This window comes from Vulpes vulpes, chromosome 11, assembly GCF_048418805.1.
Source record: "Vulpes vulpes isolate BD-2025 chromosome 11, VulVul3, whole genome shotgun sequence".
Classification (NCBI taxonomy): domain Eukaryota; kingdom Metazoa; phylum Chordata; class Mammalia; order Carnivora; family Canidae; genus Vulpes; species Vulpes vulpes.
This window is the reverse complement of record NC_132790.1, coordinates 84663701-84682452: the sequence shown is the minus strand read 5'-3', so window position 1 is coordinate 84682452 and position 18752 is coordinate 84663701. Positions and strand designations below refer to the sequence as shown.

Genomic DNA, 18752 nt, shown 5'->3' with positions numbered 1-18752 from the left:
TCCTCGCCGCTCCCGCGCGCGCAGAGCCTGGGCGCTCTGGGGTGCCCCGAGCCCTGAGGTTCCCAGGACCAGCTGCGCTCTCGAGCAGCGGCGGCCTAGAACCACCGGCCTTCCCGTCCCGCGGCCGTCGGGGCTGGTCCTCCATCTCCTCCTTGCTCCGGGCCGAGCGCGCGGCGGCCGCCCGAGTGTTCCTGGTGCGCGGCAGCCCTGTCCGAGCGCACGAATCGCGTTTGCTGGCTTCTTTCCGACCCAAGAGTGAAAAAGTTTGGAAATGGCCACTGGCCGCCGAATAGCGCAACTCCTTCATTTTGTAGCAAAGAGGAAACGCGGCGTCCTTTCTCTGTCCGGCCCGAGGGGACTCTTTCCTTCCCCAAACTCGGACCAAATTCTTGGGGCCTTGTGGGGGGTCGGAGAGGATGCTCAGAGCAGGAATTCGGGCGAAGAGGATGAGGATCTAGGGAGGTCGCCCAAGAACTTCCCGGGCCCGAGGCCCGACCGGCGGCTCCGGAACACGGCTCCCACACCCCGCCCCGGGGACTGCTAGGGGATCGCGGGTGACAGCTAAGCCGGGCGCAGGGTCGGGGGTTGGGCGAGGAGGGGGTGTCGAGGCTCTCTTTTCTGCCTCCAGCCCCCTTCCCAGTGCCAGGGAGGGCACCACCAGGTCACCAGCCCTCCGAGAGCCTGAGAAGGGTTAGGCTGGGGCGCCCGCGCATCGTCAGGTGCGCGTCTACTACTACACCCCAGAATTAGCAGCGATCCCACCCGTCCCCAACTTTATTATTTTCTCAATTACTCTGCGGCCGCCCGGGGCCAACGCTTCTGGTTCGAGGACAGGGCCCATCCCCGTAGCGCCAAGAGAGTAACCTGCCCAAACGTTGCCCCCCAAGCTGAGTCTGAGGGTCTTGAGGCCAGAGCAGGGCCAGAGGCTAGGAGGGCGCGCCCCCCAGCCGGGGCGGGGAGAAAGGCCCTGACATCTCCTGGACCCAGATCTAACGTGCCCCTTCTGCCTCCGTCTGCCTCTGTCACACTCACAGACGCACGATGCACTCAGCAAATAAAGAGATGAGAGTTCTTAGCGGGAATCTTGTGAATTACGTGATAGTCAAATTCAAATGATTTGAAATTCATTGTCCGCGTGAACAATGGTGACAAGACCTGAGCTGGGGAGGAGCCGGGGAGAGTCCTCAGGGCAGTCCCAGCGCCAGGCCCGCCAAGTTTTCCGGGGGCCCTGGCAGTCTCAGTTCCCCCCAGAGAGGCTGCCCACGAGGGAGACGCTTCTCTAGGTAGCGCCTTGTAACGAAAGTCCCCTAGACCCTACAATGACTAACACGTCACCCCCTGCCGAGGCGACTGCAGACTCCGGGAGGTTATCTAGATCCTGTTTTTAAAACGCAAACGTTAAGAGTGATGTCAGTCACTCACACCTCAGTGCCATATACTTTAAGTAGTTGGTGTCTCCCTCTGTAAAGTTAGCGGTTGGAAGGACATTGGTGATTAAATGGGAAAACTCGGAAACTGGAAGGAAGTTAAAGATTCCTGGAGACAAGACCCAAGGCTGAGGAAGCCCTGAAACACTGCAAAGGCTCCGTCTCCACCAGCGGCGGGGAGCGGAAGGGGGCCAACAAGCTGGCATCTGCCAGAAGATGTGGCCCATGTGCCCCTGAGCCGGGGGGCTGGCAAGGTTTAAGAAAGAAACCTAACTAAAACCAAACGACTCTGCCCCTGCCGCGTCAGCGCCACCCGCTGCCATCTGGAGCCCGTGGTGGTCAGGACTCCCGGGTCCCAGAGAACTGGTCCCTGGTGGAGGAGAGGTGGGGGGTGAGCGCGGCATGCTTTTGGGTCAAATTTTTGCGTGCCCTGGAAGCAGTGGCACCCGCGGGGGAGCGGCCCGGGCCCTCCCTGGCACCCTGGCTCCAGGGAGGCCAAGGCTGCGGGCAGAAGTCCGGGACTCCCAGGCTGCGGGAGCGCGCAGAGCGCGGGAGGGTCCACGGAGTCGCCACCTGCAGGGCCCGGGTCGCCCCGCGCGCCTCGGGAGTTCGCGTCCTCCCGACGACACCAAGAGTCTGTCGAGGGGACTCTTGACTGCTCTTTGCTGCGCGTACCGCGCTCGGGAGAAGCGGATCTCCTCGACTCCTGGCGGGCGGGGCGCTCCTCTCCCTACAGGTTTGCTTTAATGATTTTCTTGAAAGAAAGAGACAGTTGTGAGCAAACAGGTTTGACAGGGACTGCTCCCCCCCCCCAACACACACACCCCCAGGGGATTTCTTTTTGTCTGCGCCTGACTTCAAAGTCAGTAATCGGCCGCTGTCAGAGGCGTGACGAGGAGGATTTCGGCTGTTTGTTAGGGCGAGTCGCGGCCGCGCACCTCTGCGGAGGCTCTGCAGCCCGCGGGGCGCGCGAGCCCGGGCGGAGGCGGCCCCTGCGGGCCGGGGGCTGGGGCCAGGCCTAAGGAGGAGCGGGCGCTGGACGGAGCCCGACTAGGAAGGAAGGAGACGACGTGGACACACAGCGATGGCCAGAGCTAGCTAGGTCTACGGCTGTAGGTCCCGGGACCTGCGCTGGGCCCCGCGCTTTCTGCTGGCTGGAAACGAGTCTCCATCACCCAGCCGCGGACACCGGCGCCTCCCCGCTACAGCGCACCCCCGTTTCCTGGGGCTCCCTTTGGAGTCCCCAGGGCCGGGCGCAGTCTGGGACCCCGGTTTCAGTTTTCTGGCTTCCACCGCCGCCGCCCGAGGCCTCTGGGACACATCTGGCACCCCTGCCCAGCCTAACCCGGCCCGAGAGTCTCCGGGGCACCCTGGTGGGGCCATGCGCGCGGGAATCCTCCCGCCCGGGCGCTCTGTGCACCTGGGGCGCCGGCGCGCCGGGCTCTGCGGGGAGACACCCAGACCCCTGTAAGCTTCATCTTAGGAGATGTTAAGGGACACTGAGCTATGAGGGAGATCAGAGCGGCTGACAGGACTGTCAGTTGGGGTTATATCAGACAGCGAAACCGCGGTGCCTCCGCCCTAGGCCTCCTGGGCTTCCTCGGGGGCGGAAGGAGGGGCCTTCCCTAAGCGCCTAGAGCCTCCGGACCCGACGGCCACCAGAGGCAAGTCACTTCCTAATTGTCTCGATTTGTAAGAGGGTTTTGTGATGCTAAGTAAGCGTGGCGCAGCCCGCCCGGCCTCCCCCTACACGTCCCCAGCCCGCTTTTGTTTACCTTCGCCTGATCGCTCATTTATTTATCTATCTATTATTTATAGGCGTCCCCTCCTATTCAGCCCCCGTGTATGTTAATTGTGTTATACCATTTAATTCTAACATCGGTCTCAAAAGAGCTCTTAATGAGAAAAGCATATACAACACGGATCACTTTGCTATTCAGCTCAGCCAGATGGACAACTGCTAACTTTTTTTTTAATAATGAAAATCCCCTTTGACAAAGGGGCTCGGATGAATAGGCTCCAAATAACACCTCAAACACTTCTAATTGTTTCGAGGACAATATGCTAATCGGTGGTTTTCGGCTTTGGTGTCTGTTGACAACGTTTCCCCTGCACTTCCAGCCACCCACTCCTTTGGAAGAGGCAGAGGCAAGCGCAAAAATCCAACAGAAGCAGAAAGCAGACAAATCACTAGGCTGCCCCCCACCCCCATCCCACCCCACATCAAAGCCAGTGTGGGAAAAGCACCTGATCTAGGGAAAAACATGCAAGAGCCCAGCTTTGGGGGTGAGACTGAAGAAAGATGGGGAAGGGGAGCACCCCTCAATTTTGAGAACAAGTTCCAAAGATTGGGCTGGAAGGCATCAGAAAGTCCATTCTCCCTAATGAAAAACAGAGCAATCTTCAAGCTAACATTCACCCAGTGGGGGAAAGGAAAGGGCTCTTTTGCTTTTTTTGTTAAACACCAAGGGCTAAGAGTTATTGAATTTTTACGATTTTTTTTTAACTCCATGCCTGAACCCGGTCACCTTCCTTTAGGGAAGCTCCCATAGGGTCTTAGTAAAAAGTCTCCCATAGTCCAGAGCGGGGACCTAAGACATATTTTTCTAGGTTTCTCAGACTTTGATTTTTTGTAATTTAGGAACCAGAATGGAGCTCCAAATCCCAAGAGCCATCAGCAGCATTCTCGAGCATCTTTTAAAAATATCGATTGCACTGGTCTTCCCCGAGGCATTGAACTTAAACACCCACTGCAGGACTCCGTGCCTGGTGCGCAACTGGTTCCCCAGAGACTCTGCGATTTTCTCCATTCTTTTGGAGTTTGGTTTAAAAGAAAAGAAAATGCACCCAGATCTCAGAGGTCTGGTTGGGCTTTTGTCTTAGTTCATTCACTCCTTGAAGTGGTCTGACCACTTTGTGAAGAACGCACAGAGGGAGTGACGTGAAGTCTGAGGATGGATACCTTTGTCCAGCCTCTAAAGGCAAAAAGCCGGTCTGGAGGGCACGATCCATCGGGACAAATCCCAGACTCTGGGCTCCTTTGCACCTGGCCTGAAGGCCACCAGGCTCGGCTCACGGAAGCCCATGGAAGCCCAGCCGCCACTGCTAGAGTCACTCTATGCACTCTAAGCCTCCGGCGACTCGACTCCACCACCCTCCGGGCAGGGTCTCCTGACTTCAGATTTTATGCACATCAAAGGTTACTTTTTGCAATGACAGATTGTCTTTATTCAAAACGTCTTTGTTCAACAAATGAACAGAGTAAGGAGGTGAAATCCTTCTAGGTACATTTCCAAGACATCGTCAAAACATTTATGACCATTTAGGATGTTTTTATTCTTTTAATTTTTGTTCACTTTCTACTTCCTGACTTGATAACCCGACATTCTGTCTAAAAGTAAACTTAGGTCTCTAGGAGCACTGCTTTATACAAAGAAAATAATCATGTGGGTCCCTTTGTTTTACCTTTAAAGAAGCAAACACTATCATAGCATGATTTTTAATAGAAATATTTCCCTTTCTGTAGTTTTAAACTTTTAAGCCTTTCCCCCCACACATAAAGAGCAAATGGCACCTAGTTGTGTCTGATGGCAAAACACAGAGACACAGCTAACTCTTCAGGGTGCAAAAGAAAAAAATATATATGCATATTCTAGATATAATACCAGGATCTGGGAGTTCTGGAGTCCAAAGCCCATCAGAGGAGAGAGAAGGGGACATAAATAAAGCAAAACTGCCTACTTTTTTTTTTTTTTGTCCAAAGGGGGTACAGTCGGAGATCTGTTTTGGGACAGTCGGGGTAGGGGCAGCTGTATAGCTGTCATATGTTCACAAGTTTCTGGCACCTGTCTGCGCCTTGGGTCCGGGAGGACGCCCCTACCATCGCCCTGGAAGAGAGGCAGAGTCTGGGGTAGGGTAGCGGGCAGCGGCACGGCTCACCCGGAGGCGTCTGCAGGCCCGGGCTAGGCGCAGAGGACAGGGTGCAGACCCCACTTCCAGGCCACCCTCCAGGTCTGGTGGGCTGGGCTGGGGGTTACATGGCCGTGGCATGGGCTGACGAATAAGGGTCTATGCCAGTCTTGGTCATGCCCGGGAAGAGGATGTAGGCGACGGGGGGCTGCAGGGTGGAGGCAGACCAGGCGGTACAGTTACAGGGCACCACGTAGCCCGGATTGGTGGGGGACGGGTGCGTGTGCGTGTGTTGGCTGGGGCAGCTGAGGCTGCCGAAGGCGCCGTTCTGGTAGCCCAGGGTGGACGCGTAGGGCAGTGCGCCGGTGGCCAAGGTGTGGGGCACTTCACCCATCTTCTGGATGGCGCTTGAGCTAAACTGCGCGGGGTCCAGCAGGGAGTAGGGCGCCGAAGCTGGCGGCAAGAAGGCCCGGGCTTTCTCGGGCGCGCTCAGGAGGCCGTCGGAGGCCCCCACGGGCAGGCCGGCCGCCTTGAGCGGGTCCGTGTCGCCCAGGTAGGGCAGGGGGAAGACATACCTGTCCTTCTTAAGCAGGTTCTTGGGCTTGCGCCGCGGCCGGTACTTGTAGTCAGGGTGTTCCTTCATGTGCTGGGCGCGTAGCCTCTTGGCCTCGTCGATGTACGGCCGCTTCTCTGCCTCGGACAGAAGCTTCCATTCGGCGCCTAGGCGTTTGCTGATCTCTGAGTTGTGCATCTTGGGGTTTTCCTGGGCCATCTTGCGCCTCTGGCCTCGGGACCATACCATGAAGGCGTTCATGGGTCGCTTGATGTGGTCTGAAGGTTTGGACATGGTCCCGGAGGCTAGGCGGGTGGGGGTGGGGAGTGTAGGGGCTCTGCAGGCGAGCCTGGGCGCGGCTGTCTGTCTGCCTGTTTGTCCGTCCTGAGCCGGTGCTCTGTGCTCCCCTCGCCTCCGCACCGCTGAGGGGAAGCCAGAGAGAAGCGCTAATCCCGCAAAGTTCAGCTGATCATGCCAGTCCCGGCACCCAGGCAGGCCCCCGGGAGGGGGGGGGGCGAGTGAGGACAGGAAGGGCGGGGGAGGAGAGGGCAGCCGGCTGGGGGCTGCCGGCACCGGAGAGGCTGGGGCCCAAGTACCGGAGTCTCTGGGATTAAGTGGCCAGGTAATTTGCTGGCGAGGGCGGGAAGCTCCTCCTTCTCCCCCTCTCCACCTTCGCCTTCTCTGGTTCTCTTCTCTCCTGTGTCTACCGCTGTGGTTCCCTCCCCCCCCTCCCGTGCTTTTCCCGGAGCCGCCTTGCCTAGCACAGCACCTGGCTGAGAATGCAGGGAGGCTGGTGAACGGGAGCCAAAAGCGGCGAAGTTCAAAGGCGAGGTGGGCCCGGACAGCACGCACTCTGACATAAGCGCGGGGCGGTGACTCCCCAACCTGGGCGCCAATCAGCAGCAGAGAAGGCGAGGGGGCGCACCTGCCAGCGCGCCCGGGGAGGAAAGGGAGCGCGCGCCTAGCGGGGGGTGGGGAGAGGTGTGAGGGGAAGGCGCCGAGAGCGAGAGAACCGAGCGGCCGGTTCAGGACTGGGGACTTGGATTCCACATTGTTTCCTGCGCTGTCAACAAATAAAACTCTTCGTGCCCGTTTCCCTTCCCGGTCGTGCGCAAGAGAATTGGGGCTCCGAATACAAAGACCTAGGGAGGGGGCGGCAAAGCGAGTGAGCCGAGAGCGTGTGTTGATAAATAGGACGGCCTCGCCGCGAAATGCAAGGGCAGCACTTTCCCATCTTGTCAAAGATCCTCGGAAAAGAAAAAGAATGTATCAAACTCAGGTTAAAAAGCGAAATAAACTTTTCCAGCCGTTCCCTTGGGGTTCTTTGGCGGCGTTCTCTCGGGATGCGCCCCCCCACCCCCGCCCAGCTCCGCCTCCACCCCTGCCCCGGGACTTGGCGCCCGGGCGAAGCGCTGGGTCGGGGCTAGCACAGCGGGGCGTTCCGAGCCGCTGCTGGAAGGCCGTGGGCCCGGCAGTGCGGTTTGCAGACCCTGGTGGGTGCGCCTTGAAGAGCGCAGCGATCCGCTCTTCACTTTTGTGGAGGGGCCGGGGAATGGGATTTCCGTCACGATTCCTATTTACGGTATTATTATTTAATGTTTTTGGATCTCCAACTCCCCCCCCCCCCCATCTGTTCATACGGGAAGGACAGTCCGGAGGTCGGGCCTCCTCCCGGTGGGGCGTGGGCGCTCCCCCCTTGCCCCGTCTACGGATGCCGTAGAATGGAGTCTCGGGCTGCATCGGCACCCAGGGTCGATTTGTCCCTGGGCACCTCTTCCACCCAGCGAGAATTCAAGACTCGTTTCTTGCGTCAGATGAGCATTCTTCGGGTAAAGAGGACGAAATAACCCGCAGAGCCAACCTGCGTGCCTGTTTCCTTTGAATAATTGCCTGCCCAATGTGAAATGCCCTTGGGGGAAATATTTATTAAATGGAAACCATTGTCCCAGGCCCAGCAGGACCTGCGTGTGTTCCAGGCTTATTGGCTTTTGCACCAGCCTCTCTCGGGAGGACCGACCAGAAACGCGCGGCTCCGAGAGCTTGGAGGAGTTGGGGGTGGGGGAGGTAAGCAGAAAATGAAGAGACAGGGAGAGAGGGGCTTTCTTTAGCATGTAGTGTATCAAGTTTGAGGCGAAGGCTTTGCATCTCCTTTCTACAATTAGACCTGTGGCATTTCCTATCCTGAGCACGCCCTTCGGAGAGGTGGGCACTATGCCCATTTTGCAGATTAGGAAACTGAGGTTGAGAAAGGCTAAGTGACTTGCCAAATAACTCCAGTGGTAAGTGGTAATGCCAGGTGTATGAGATTTGAAAACCCCATTTTGTTTTCCACCCCACGCGGGGCCAGGTCTTAAAAATTAGATGGTACTGCAAGCCAAAGGCAAACTCCTTGACTAGACTGTCGGAGCCACCAAAACCTGTCATATAGATAGATCTCACTGGAAGACTGATTTTTACGCCTGGGCTTATTTCATTTAGGCTGTGGTGGGAGACCTGGCTTCCTTGACAATATACCTGAGGCCAAGTGCGCCACCTCGGTGTGGGCTTGTGAGCAGGCGCACAGTCTTTACATTACTCTCAGCACCAGCCGGGCCTTCATCCTGCCCTCTAACCCCGTTTTCTCTGCAAGAAGTTTCACTTAGCTTGACGCATCAGGAAGTAGAGGTGTTTTTCAACCCAGTCCGGGGAGGGTTTCAAGAGTCTCAGGCAACCTCTACTCAGGTTGGACTAGCTTTCGGACTGAGCACTGCGCTCGGAGCCTGCCAGGGATCGGAGGTCTAAGAGCCAGGCAATTTGAATTCCACTGGGCGATGGCTCTGGTTTGAGGAAAGAAGGACAGAAATGCTTGTATCTGCAGGGAGCTATAGCGTCTGGCGGAGACCCGCCCAACTCTCACTCTGGAACCCTCGAGGGACACCAAACCCACACGCAGTTTTGGTTTGGGCTAATGCAAACCAACCTCTAAGAAACTGCTCAAGGAGGGGATCTGGCACAAGGTCGTAGACCTTTTCTTCTCTTTGCAGCCTCTGAGCCAACTCCTTCTAGTTGCCCCGAGGCAACTCCGGGCAGGCGTGCGCCCTCGTTCAGTTCTTCAAATTTCCTCTTCTTTCTTTTTGTCTGCGCTACTCTCTAAACATCTCACATTCCATCCTAGTTCATAATCTCTGACCCCTGAGCGGATTAGTAGGGAGGGGCAAGCCCTGGTGGGATAGCAGTTTGTGGGCAGGGCGCCAAAGGACTTTCCAGGGTTCTGGAGCCCCTGGCGCCTGGGTCAGGCTGCACCGACCTGGAGGGAACAAGTGTCCCCTGAGCATCTCGTGTCCTTGAGACTTGAACTCCGCGCTGCCAGTGAACTCAGGGTTGAAGGCCAAGCCTCCCCAGTTTGGCATCCCAGGGTCTCCAGGCGAACCGCGCAGCCGCTTACAATCCTTGCACAGTGCTGGTTTGCTGCGGGTTTACTCAAGACTCAGTTCTGATCCACTCGAAGGAGTTCCCGTAATCTCAGTCTTTTCCAGGTGCTGACTCCAGCCCTTGGCTCTATCTTCTTCTGCGCTGTCCCCTCAATTCCGCCTCCCCTCCTGGCCTGGACTACGGGGCAGACGTCCTGGAGAGGTGGCCCCTAGGGAGAACCAGGAGCTTTGGTTACTCCTGGAACAGGTCTTAGGACAAAGGTCACCTAAGCGCGCCTACTGCTCTATCCGAAACCTAAAGCTCGGGCCTCAGACGGTCAAGCCCCTCCCCAAAGCTGGAGACCTCCCTGGGAAACTGCCTTTCCGCTTCTGCGTTTGCGGAAAGAATCCAGGCACACCCTTAAGTACGTATGCGCACCTTCACGCAGCGCAATTACTCAAAGCACGCCTCGTGCCAACCTCAGCCTTGTGTCTGGACGACTGAGCCACAAGGATGATGCCATCGAACTGTTGTTGCTCCTGTAGAAGTGAAGGAGAGACCTCGAGGTCAGGACCTATCTACTTCTGGCCCCGCTTCCTCTCCCCCAGCACTAGGCAAGGTCCAAGGCGCCCTTCCCTTTCTGGCGGCTCTGGGTCTTGTAGGGAGCATTTCTACTCTCCTTTCAACCAAGTCCTTTCCGTACTTGAGGACTCTTTCAAGCCCTCACCTCCTCTAGGGAGCCTTCTCGGATTCCCGTGCTGGGCTAAGACCTCTTCTAATGCTCGCACTCTCACGCCCGCTCTTCCCACGCCCCTTTCCCAGCCTCGCGTGGAGCCCTGTAGCAGCCCGTGCAGCCCATCAGACTTCGAGCTCCTTGAAGGCAGTGGCTGCATGTTTTATCTTTGAATGCCCGGTGTCCGCACAACTCCGAGCGCAAAGAAGACGCTCGATAGTTTCTTTGTGCTCCGGCTTAAACTTTTACAAGAGGCCTTTCCCAGCCTTGCAGCTGCGGGGGAAGATCCCAGGGGCAGCCTGGTAGAGCCAGACGTGGAAATCTCGGGCTCCCAGGCCCGCACCCACCTGCCGGGCCTCAGCGCTGTGCTGCCCTCCAACCACAGCCTCCTCCTCTCTAGTAGGCAGAAGGGCCCCCTCCGAGGCCTCCGGGACTGAGCGACAGCCCAGCGCGGAGAGGAAGGCGCGCTAATGGTGACTTGGGGAACGCGGTTGCGGGGTGGAGCCCAGGAGGGAAGCTTGCCACTGGGCTGGCGCCTGGCAGGTTTTCGAAAGAGGCCAGGAGAGCCATCCGCGTCCGGATCCGCCGAGGGGCTCGGCGCCCCCAGAACGCCAGGCTTGCGGGTTTACTGCGGCCCCGCCGGGATTCCGGAGAGGAACCGAGGAAGTTCCAGGTGTCGGTGTCGGGAACCCTCCGCGCCGCCCCAGCTCGCTGCAGGCAGTGTGAGCGCGAGGCACACGCAGGTGTTTAGGAGAGCGTTAATCCAGCCCACCCATGGGCGGTCAACAACCAAGGAGCCAACCTTGAGGATAATAAATTGGGAAATAATGCACCTTGGTTAAATTATAAACTAAAATTTTCTTATTAAGAAAATGTTGTAATATACGGCATCCCTGCTTTCCCCCTTTTTTCCTGTTTTCAGACATATCCCATGTCCCTAGAGTGCCCTAAAGGACCCAGGGCTCTGGTCCTATTGGGACATTTTCTAGTAATTGCTCTAGGATCTTTCCTCCAGAAACCAGCCCAGCCCACTCGTCTTGATTTTTTTTTTTTTAAACTCCAAGTGTCCCTCACAGCCAAGATGGCAAAGGAGGACATGAAAAACAGTAAGAAAGCTAACAACCGAGTCCCAGATGCGTGGAGTGCCTGCAACATCATTTGCAACGCCCAGCTGGCAGAGCGTCCTTGACTGGGCTGGAGGACGTCTGTCTCAACACCATCAGGTGCCCAGGTAAGGAGACTTTTTGATACTTCACACCACCTTACCTTAGCAGGATTCTGTTTGAAGCAGAGGTCACCTGATTCACCTACCTGGCACAAATTAATAAAGGATTGCATAACATCTACACACATATCCCAGAACATGGAAAGGGTGGGAGCAGGGGTAGGGCTTTGATATCTTCCTATTCATTCATTAATCAAAAGTCTATTTATTGAGCACGTACTATGGGGTAGGCAGTATCCTGGGATATTAGCAGTGAGCAAGACCTGCAAAGGTCCTTCTCCCATGGAGTTTCCAGACCAATGGAAGACAGATTAAAAAACAAGAAACAAATCCTGTGGTGATTCCTGGTTCCACCACCAAGTAGTTGTGTCACTTCAGGCATGGTACTTAACCTTTGTCCTGGTCTCCTCACCTGTAGTGGGTATACTGGATTAGTATTGGGACTAAATGAGTTATAACAATGAAAGCCCTTAAAACTGCTTGGCATGTAGAAACTACTTAATAAGTGTCAGATTATATGATATTATAATTCAATAAATTATTTTCTGATAGTGTTAAGTGGCAAAAAGTGAATCAAGGTGATAGGATGGATTGAGGGAAGGAGGTCTCATTCACATTGGGTGGTCAGGAATCTGAACACAAGAAGGAGCCAGCCCGAGAAAAAAAGGGGAGATAAAGTAGGAGAAGCAGGAAATCCTACTGCCTGGCGAAGCGTACCTGAGGATGTAAGGGGCCAGAGTGGCTGAAACCTGGCCATGACCCTAGGGAGAGTATAAGGAAAAGGCTGGGTAAGGTTGGCAGCACCCATATTATCCAGAGTCTTCTAGGCTCCATAAGGAGTTTAGGTTTTGTTCTAAGTGTACTGGGAAGTCATTGCAATGAAGCACACCAAAATTATGTAACAATCCTAGAACCACACACACGAAATACCGGTTATGAGCCATTCTATTTATGGAGGAATATCACCCGAAATTATAGGGCAGAAACTTTCTAAATGGACAAACTTTTATCGGCCTTGGAGTCAGCTCTTGATCATGGCTTAAAGAATAAGGCTAGTCCTGCTGAATACTTTGGACTTCTCTTATCTCTTCTCTTCCTTCAGGAAGCTGAGGGAAAAAGAAGGGAGGGTCACAGCTCTTAATGATTCCAAAAACTTGTCCATTGATATTCAGTAGATATTAGCAGCCTGATGGGTCCCTGACTTACTCTTCCTACTTCCCACCATGTGGTGCTCTCCTATGTCTCTATGGAGAATACCAGGCTCTGCACTACCCTTCCTAGAGACGCTGAGACTACACGTAGGCATCTTGAATATCTTAGCCTGAGAAATAGAGGATTTGTATGTAAGCATGTGATGTTTCTTGAAATAAAAAAAAAAATCCCAGTGGTTATAAGAATAGGAAAGACATTTTATTCTAAAATAAAAGCCAAAAGAATGTCAACATTATATACTTCTGCTTGGGTTTTATTGTGTTCAGGTGTTTCACATGCTCCCCCAACCCCCATTCTTCTCATGTAAGAATCCTTAGTCAGCTTTTATCATAAATAATACTCTTTAAGGCTCTGTTTGCATAATGCAATCGGCCAAGTTATTGGAGCATACATTCTCTTGCCAATTTTATCACAAATTATGTGCTGCAGAGGATAAGACCAAACTCTGGCAACAAGCCCCAATCAAGGATCAGAATAACGTTTCCTCTTTTTGTACCTACCTCTGCTCACAACCTAAATAGAAAGAAATATTGGGGGCACTCAGTAGTTGCAAAAGGTGCTATATTAAGCATGTTTATTTTCATGTACTTGTTTCCTTAAAGCATCATTTTTACACATTCTGAAGACCAATAGCCCTTATTAGAATTTTACTTAATACTAAAGTCACTGAAATATTTGTTGAGTATGTTGACGGTTAAGTTGATGGAGTTCAAGATGTGGGGCTTCCAATTACTGTGAGACCTTGGGCAAATTACTTCTTTTTGCCTCTTTTTTCTCAGCAGCAAAATGGGGATAATAATACATAGGTGGTCAGGAGCCTGCACACAAGTTGGTTGGCTGTCAGGCCTGGCGTTGCTTATCTATTGCAGTGTAACAATTACTCCCCAAACGTAGTGGCTTAAAACAGCAAACTTTTCTTATCTCATATGTTTTCTGGGGGTTAAGAATTCAGGAGCAGCTTAGCTGGATGGTCCTGACACAGAGTCTCTTAAAGGAGTACAATCTAGATGTTGCTGGGGTTGCAGTCACCCGAAGGCTTGGCTGAATTGGAGCATATGCTTCCAGGCTCACTCATGGAGCTGTTGGCAGCTGGCCTCAGTCTCTTATCTACCCAGGCCTCTTCCTAAGGACTGCTCATGACATGGCATGTTGATTCCCCTTGTGCAGATGATCTGACAGGGACCAAGACAGAATCCTGGTAAAATGTGGGAGGAGACTACACAAGGGAGCAAATACCAGGAGGAAGGATCACTGGGGGGCTGTCCTGGGGGATGACCACCACAGGCTCCAAATGGGGAACAGAATGGCAAGATCTTTATGGGCAGCACAATACCGTAAGTCTAAGTTACCCTCACTGACTGTTTCTTCCAGATATGATCACAGCTAACTCTTGGAAGAATTGTTCTGAGAACCCCATTTTGCCTCGAATTATACCACTTCTGTCTGTCAGTGCACATTTGGCCTTGTGGAGATTGGCCCTTGCTCTTTATCCAGTTTCCTTTTCTTAAATTTAAATTCAGTTAGCCAACATAAAGTACATACTTAGTTTCAGATGTAGTGTATCAATTGCGTATAACACTCAGTGCTCATCACATCATGTTTCCTGTTTCCTTAACACCATCCTGCTCGTCACCATTTTCATCCCCAAACTGTGTCCTGTTAACTTCTGTCAGCTTCTGTGAGCTAACATGCTCACTCATTATTATGGTGCCAATAAGGGACTCAAAGAGCTAGATTTAAGGAGAGGGCTTCTGGAGGTCCAGGTCAGTATGACTGTGATGGGGAGAGAATAAGGAGTGTTGCTAATACTGTTGAGGAGGGAGCTCCTTGCAGGACCCCTGAAATGATACCCCTTCACTCTCTGTTTGCTCTTTAGTCTGGATCCTGTTAAATACAGTTCAATAAAATGTGAAAATATCTGTAAGCAAAAAATTAACTAGCACTCAGTTGATGAGAAGCTAGTACATTGACTTGGAGTATGTTGATCAATTTGACCTTTTTCTTTTTAAATTTTTTTTTTTTTTTGTTATCTAAATTTTGGTTTTACTGAAATGGTCCATTCCCTTAATTTAAAAAGTCAGAAACTACTGAAGACTGGTAAGTCTGCCTCAGGAAGCTCCTGCTTTTTGCAGTCCCCAAAGAGCATCTTTCTAAACATAGTCATTTTCCATTCTCTGGGAATCTCTTTACAGTTCCATGTTTCTAAAATATGTTCAGACTTATTTACTGGCCTGTAGGTGAGGAGTTTGTTTTCTGACCCCACCTCCATGCTATCTGCTTGTGCTCCTTCACCTTCCCAATGGAGTTCTGTTAAATTAACAATATTTTTGGTTAAATTAACAGTATTTACATTATTATACAAGTATTCACAGTCGAGCATTGTAGTGTATTATGACTACTTTCATTTCCTACTTGCCGCAAATTGCCCTCTTCCCCTACTTCCAAAGTAACAGCTTTGTAGCTGTTACTGATTCTCCCCAATCAGCCCTTTGCTCCTTGCACAATTTCACACCAGTTCAGCCATGTCGGGAAGACTACCATTCTAGTCTCTTTCTTGAAGGCATCCTTTCTGGAGGTCCTTTCCTTCTGGGTTGACTTTCCTAGCTTCTGTCTCTCCCCATTTGGCATCTTCCCCATTCTCATTTACTCCGAGGTTTACCTGGAGTGTACCTTCCTGTGTTTCCATTGGGTTGAAGAGATGGCATGAGAGTGGCATTCCTCAACATGAGTCTATTTAAGTCTTACTGCTCCAATCTGGAACAGGTGCTTTTCTGCTGAGATCTGGGGTCTCCTTCACTTCCTTCCTTTGTTGAAGCTCCAATTTTTGTGTCTCCTCCTCTCCTCTCTCAGGTTTTATTCTTCATGTTTTTGGATTGCAGGAATGTCTTGTCTTCACTTTTGCTTCTCTCCTTGGCTCTGATGCTCTACCCCAAATTTTCTGAGCTCTTCTCAGAGCTCTTAGCATTCTTCCTTCCTGCCTTCCAGGTGTCCTCCTGCTGCCCTGTGACAGTCCTGCCCCTGCGAAGTACATGCATCTCGACTCTTATTATACCTCTTCCTAAAAACACACAAAGGAATAGCTGTATTTGGAAAAGCTCTGTATTGGAATAGGCCTAGAGCTCTGGAGGAACTGCCATCTCCAATTTACATGGGGATTAGTGGCAATAGGGAAAGTTCAGTCATGACCCAAACCTGGCAAAGCCACCTCAACCTAGATGGTGGTGGCCAACAAAACTTGATGAGGAGTTGGGCAGAGGAAGAGATATTCCCTTCCTGGCTACTCCCCACAGGAATTTCAGTGAGGCAGGACATAGATTTGGAAAGCAATTTGAGAGCAGAGAATTGGAACACTTAGCAACCAAGAATTACCAAATTTTTCCTTACTCACAGCATGTTCCAGGTATGATGCAAAAACTCTTTATCTACATTATTTTATTTAATACTCAATAAACCTAGGTGGAGAAATTTGTTATTATCCTCATTTTGAAGATGAAGAAACTAAGTTCTAAAAAGTCACACAGGACTTGCCCGTAGGCACAGAACTAGTAAGTTGTGGAGAGAAGATTTGAATTGGAGCATTGTCTGACTTAAGAGCCCTAATTTCCTAATTCCCACAGCATGAACATGGTATGGGACAGAAGAGGGATGTGTGGATCCTTGATCAGAGGCCTTGACCATCTTTCTTCAGGAATGGATGGAAAAGATTGCATAGACTGAGGGTAGACAAAGAGGCAGGTCAGGTGGGGAGCTGTGTGCATTGGGGTAGGTATAGGGATGGGATGAAGGACTCCCTGTAAGGTAGGAAAAGGTGAAAGGTTAGATGGACCAGGTTGCAGTGTCACTGGATGTTAGAATGAGGGGCTGGAAACTTATTAGATAGGCAACAAAATGGTAGGTTTTGGAGATGAAGAGTGAGAGGTTAAAAATGGGACTTCTTGAAGAACAATATGAGAATGTTATAAAGCTGATGGGAAGACATTGGAAGTTACTCTGTGCTCATTTAACTGTCTTTATTCTGGGTAAACATTTGCAATGTCTCTGCTAATGTAACATTCACTTCAATAAATCCCCCTAAATTTGTACTTTTATCAAAAAGCAGAATGTCTTGTCTGCTGATAAGGACTTATTTTGGTTTGTTATTATGGTTTTAACCAAATATATCTTGCAGCAGTTCTTTGCTAAAAATATTTTTAGGTTTGTACTTACTATGCTATGGAGTGGATTGATTCCCTTATCAACCTAGGTTCAAGAGCTAAATTCAGTGGGATAATTTTAGCAACGATTAGTCTCCAAATAAATCAGGGCAGTCCATTTTAATCCTAGGATTATAATTTAAAAGGTAATCTGAATCCTTGTATTCCATAGTACTTATTGCACACTGAGATTCCTTGTTTATTAATCTCCACAATAGACACAAGATTATGAGAGAAAGAAGCCACCTTGGAATGACACAATGAGGGTCACTTATGTATGTGCACATCATGGGGCCAGGATTGATACATAGGTTTGTCCGATCCTATTCTCTACCATACAGCTGAAATATTTGTTTAAAGATGTTGAAACATAGGGCACTCTTATTAGATATAAGAAGATGAATTTGAGCTAAATAACTAGGTCAGATACCTCGAAGATCTTCTATGGTCCTAGTAGGTGGCATAGAACCCTCTCCTCAATTGCAAACCATCCTATCATTCTCTGATTTGTGACATGAAAGCTGTGACAGACAAAGCTCACTGGCTTACCAACAGTCATTTCCTCTGTTCTTCCTTGTTAATCAGACCTTGATTTTTTTAATACGCAGCACTCGGGGGTTGCTTGATTACACCAATAGTAGTCTCTCCATCTGCTTGCCAGGGATGGGTTAAAGGTGAGCATGTGACCCAATCTGGCCAATGAGTGGAAGTCTGCTCTGGGGTGGGGTTCTGGGAAATGATTTTCTTGCTTCTCAGAAGAGTTGCACAGGAGGAAATGATGCCCGGTTTTTCTGTTTTGGAATGCTATTGTTGGCGTGTCACCACAATCACCACTGGGACTAGGGTAGCCTCCTTGGAATCCTGGCGGGAATGGGTGAAGAGAACATGTTAGTATGATGAGGATAGGAGTGGGAAGAGGGAAGGAATCTGGTTCTTTGAGGACTTTCTAGAGTTGCTGAATAACCAGATTTGAAACTTCTTGATAGGTAAGAGAAGTTGCTTTTCCTTATTGTTTAAGTCCTTTCTGGTTAGGTTTTCTGTTGGTAGAGTCAAAAGCTCCCCATGATATAGCAAAGCCTCCCTTGTTTACCATTTCAGGCTTTGTCTAGAATTGGACTTAGCTGAATTTATACAACCAGAGCTGAGCTTTTATGTGAAGAAGCTGAAGCTCTTTTGGTATGCACATCTGAACCTTCTTTTTATGGATTTTCTGTTCAGCTATACTCTATTTTCACATACTTTAATGTAGTAAAATTGTGATTATTTTTACTGACCAGTTTCTTTGAGTTGGCATTTGCTTGCTGTATAAATAACCCCTCAGTTTTGCAATATAGGAGGAATAGGAATGAGCTTGGCTGAGTTTCTCCCTGTAATGATCTTAGAACAGCAAATACTGCTCTCCCTCAATAACTGCTGGGAGATATGGTATTGGCCCCAATGAGACTGGGGGTTTGGAGTCACACACACACATTGTAGTTTCTTGAGTCCTATCCTGGGTTCTGTGGTTCTGCTGATCTTGCCAGTCCTGTTGCAGCTGCATGGCTGAGAAGTTCCTCTATTCATCTGTGGTTGAGAACATACTCTCTTCAGTGGGGCTGCACTAAAGATCCATCTCACCTGTGAAATATCTTTTAGCATCTCTCCATGTCCAAACTTGTTTGTTTCTATCCCATATTTTCGACTGCTCTCCTGGCTCTATTCAATAACTATCCAATTGGTTCTTCCCAGCCTACCTTTGGTTAGGAGAGAGCCTTTCCCTTGGGCCATCTATCACCCAAAGGGGTTGGGACTATTAGATGTTGGGTTTTATGTAGACTAGTTGGGGCATGGAGGATCTGGGAGTGCCCTCAGGTTGGTGACACTGAGCAGGATACAGCTCACTCTCAGTTTCCTGATCATTGAGGTACAAAAACTCTACCAATTCCCCCCTCCAGTAGAACTGAATTTCCCTTCCCTCCCCATATGTCTCAGTTGCCCCGTGCTTTCTTTTCCTCCCTTCTCCCCTTGGGGTCTAACTTTGTTTCTAGTAGTAGAAAAATCTCATTGGGAAACTAAGCACCCCAATCCTCTGACTTTTATTTTGAGGCACTTGATCTTTATCTTTGAGCAA

At 51.0% G+C, this 18752-nt stretch overlaps 1 protein-coding gene across 1 annotated transcript; it reads right to left on the bottom strand.

The window, feature by feature from the left end:
• Positions 1 to 4627: 4627 nt before the first annotated feature.
• SOX14 (SRY-box transcription factor 14) lies at positions 4628 to 6608 on the bottom strand. Its single transcript, XM_026015505.2, has one exon. It carries the CDS (start codon positions 6181 to 6183, stop codon positions 5461 to 5463), a length of 723 nt encoding a protein of 240 aa, XP_025871290.1. The 5' UTR covers positions 6184 to 6608; the 3' UTR covers positions 4628 to 5460.
• Positions 6609 to 18752: the final 12144 nt, after the last annotated feature.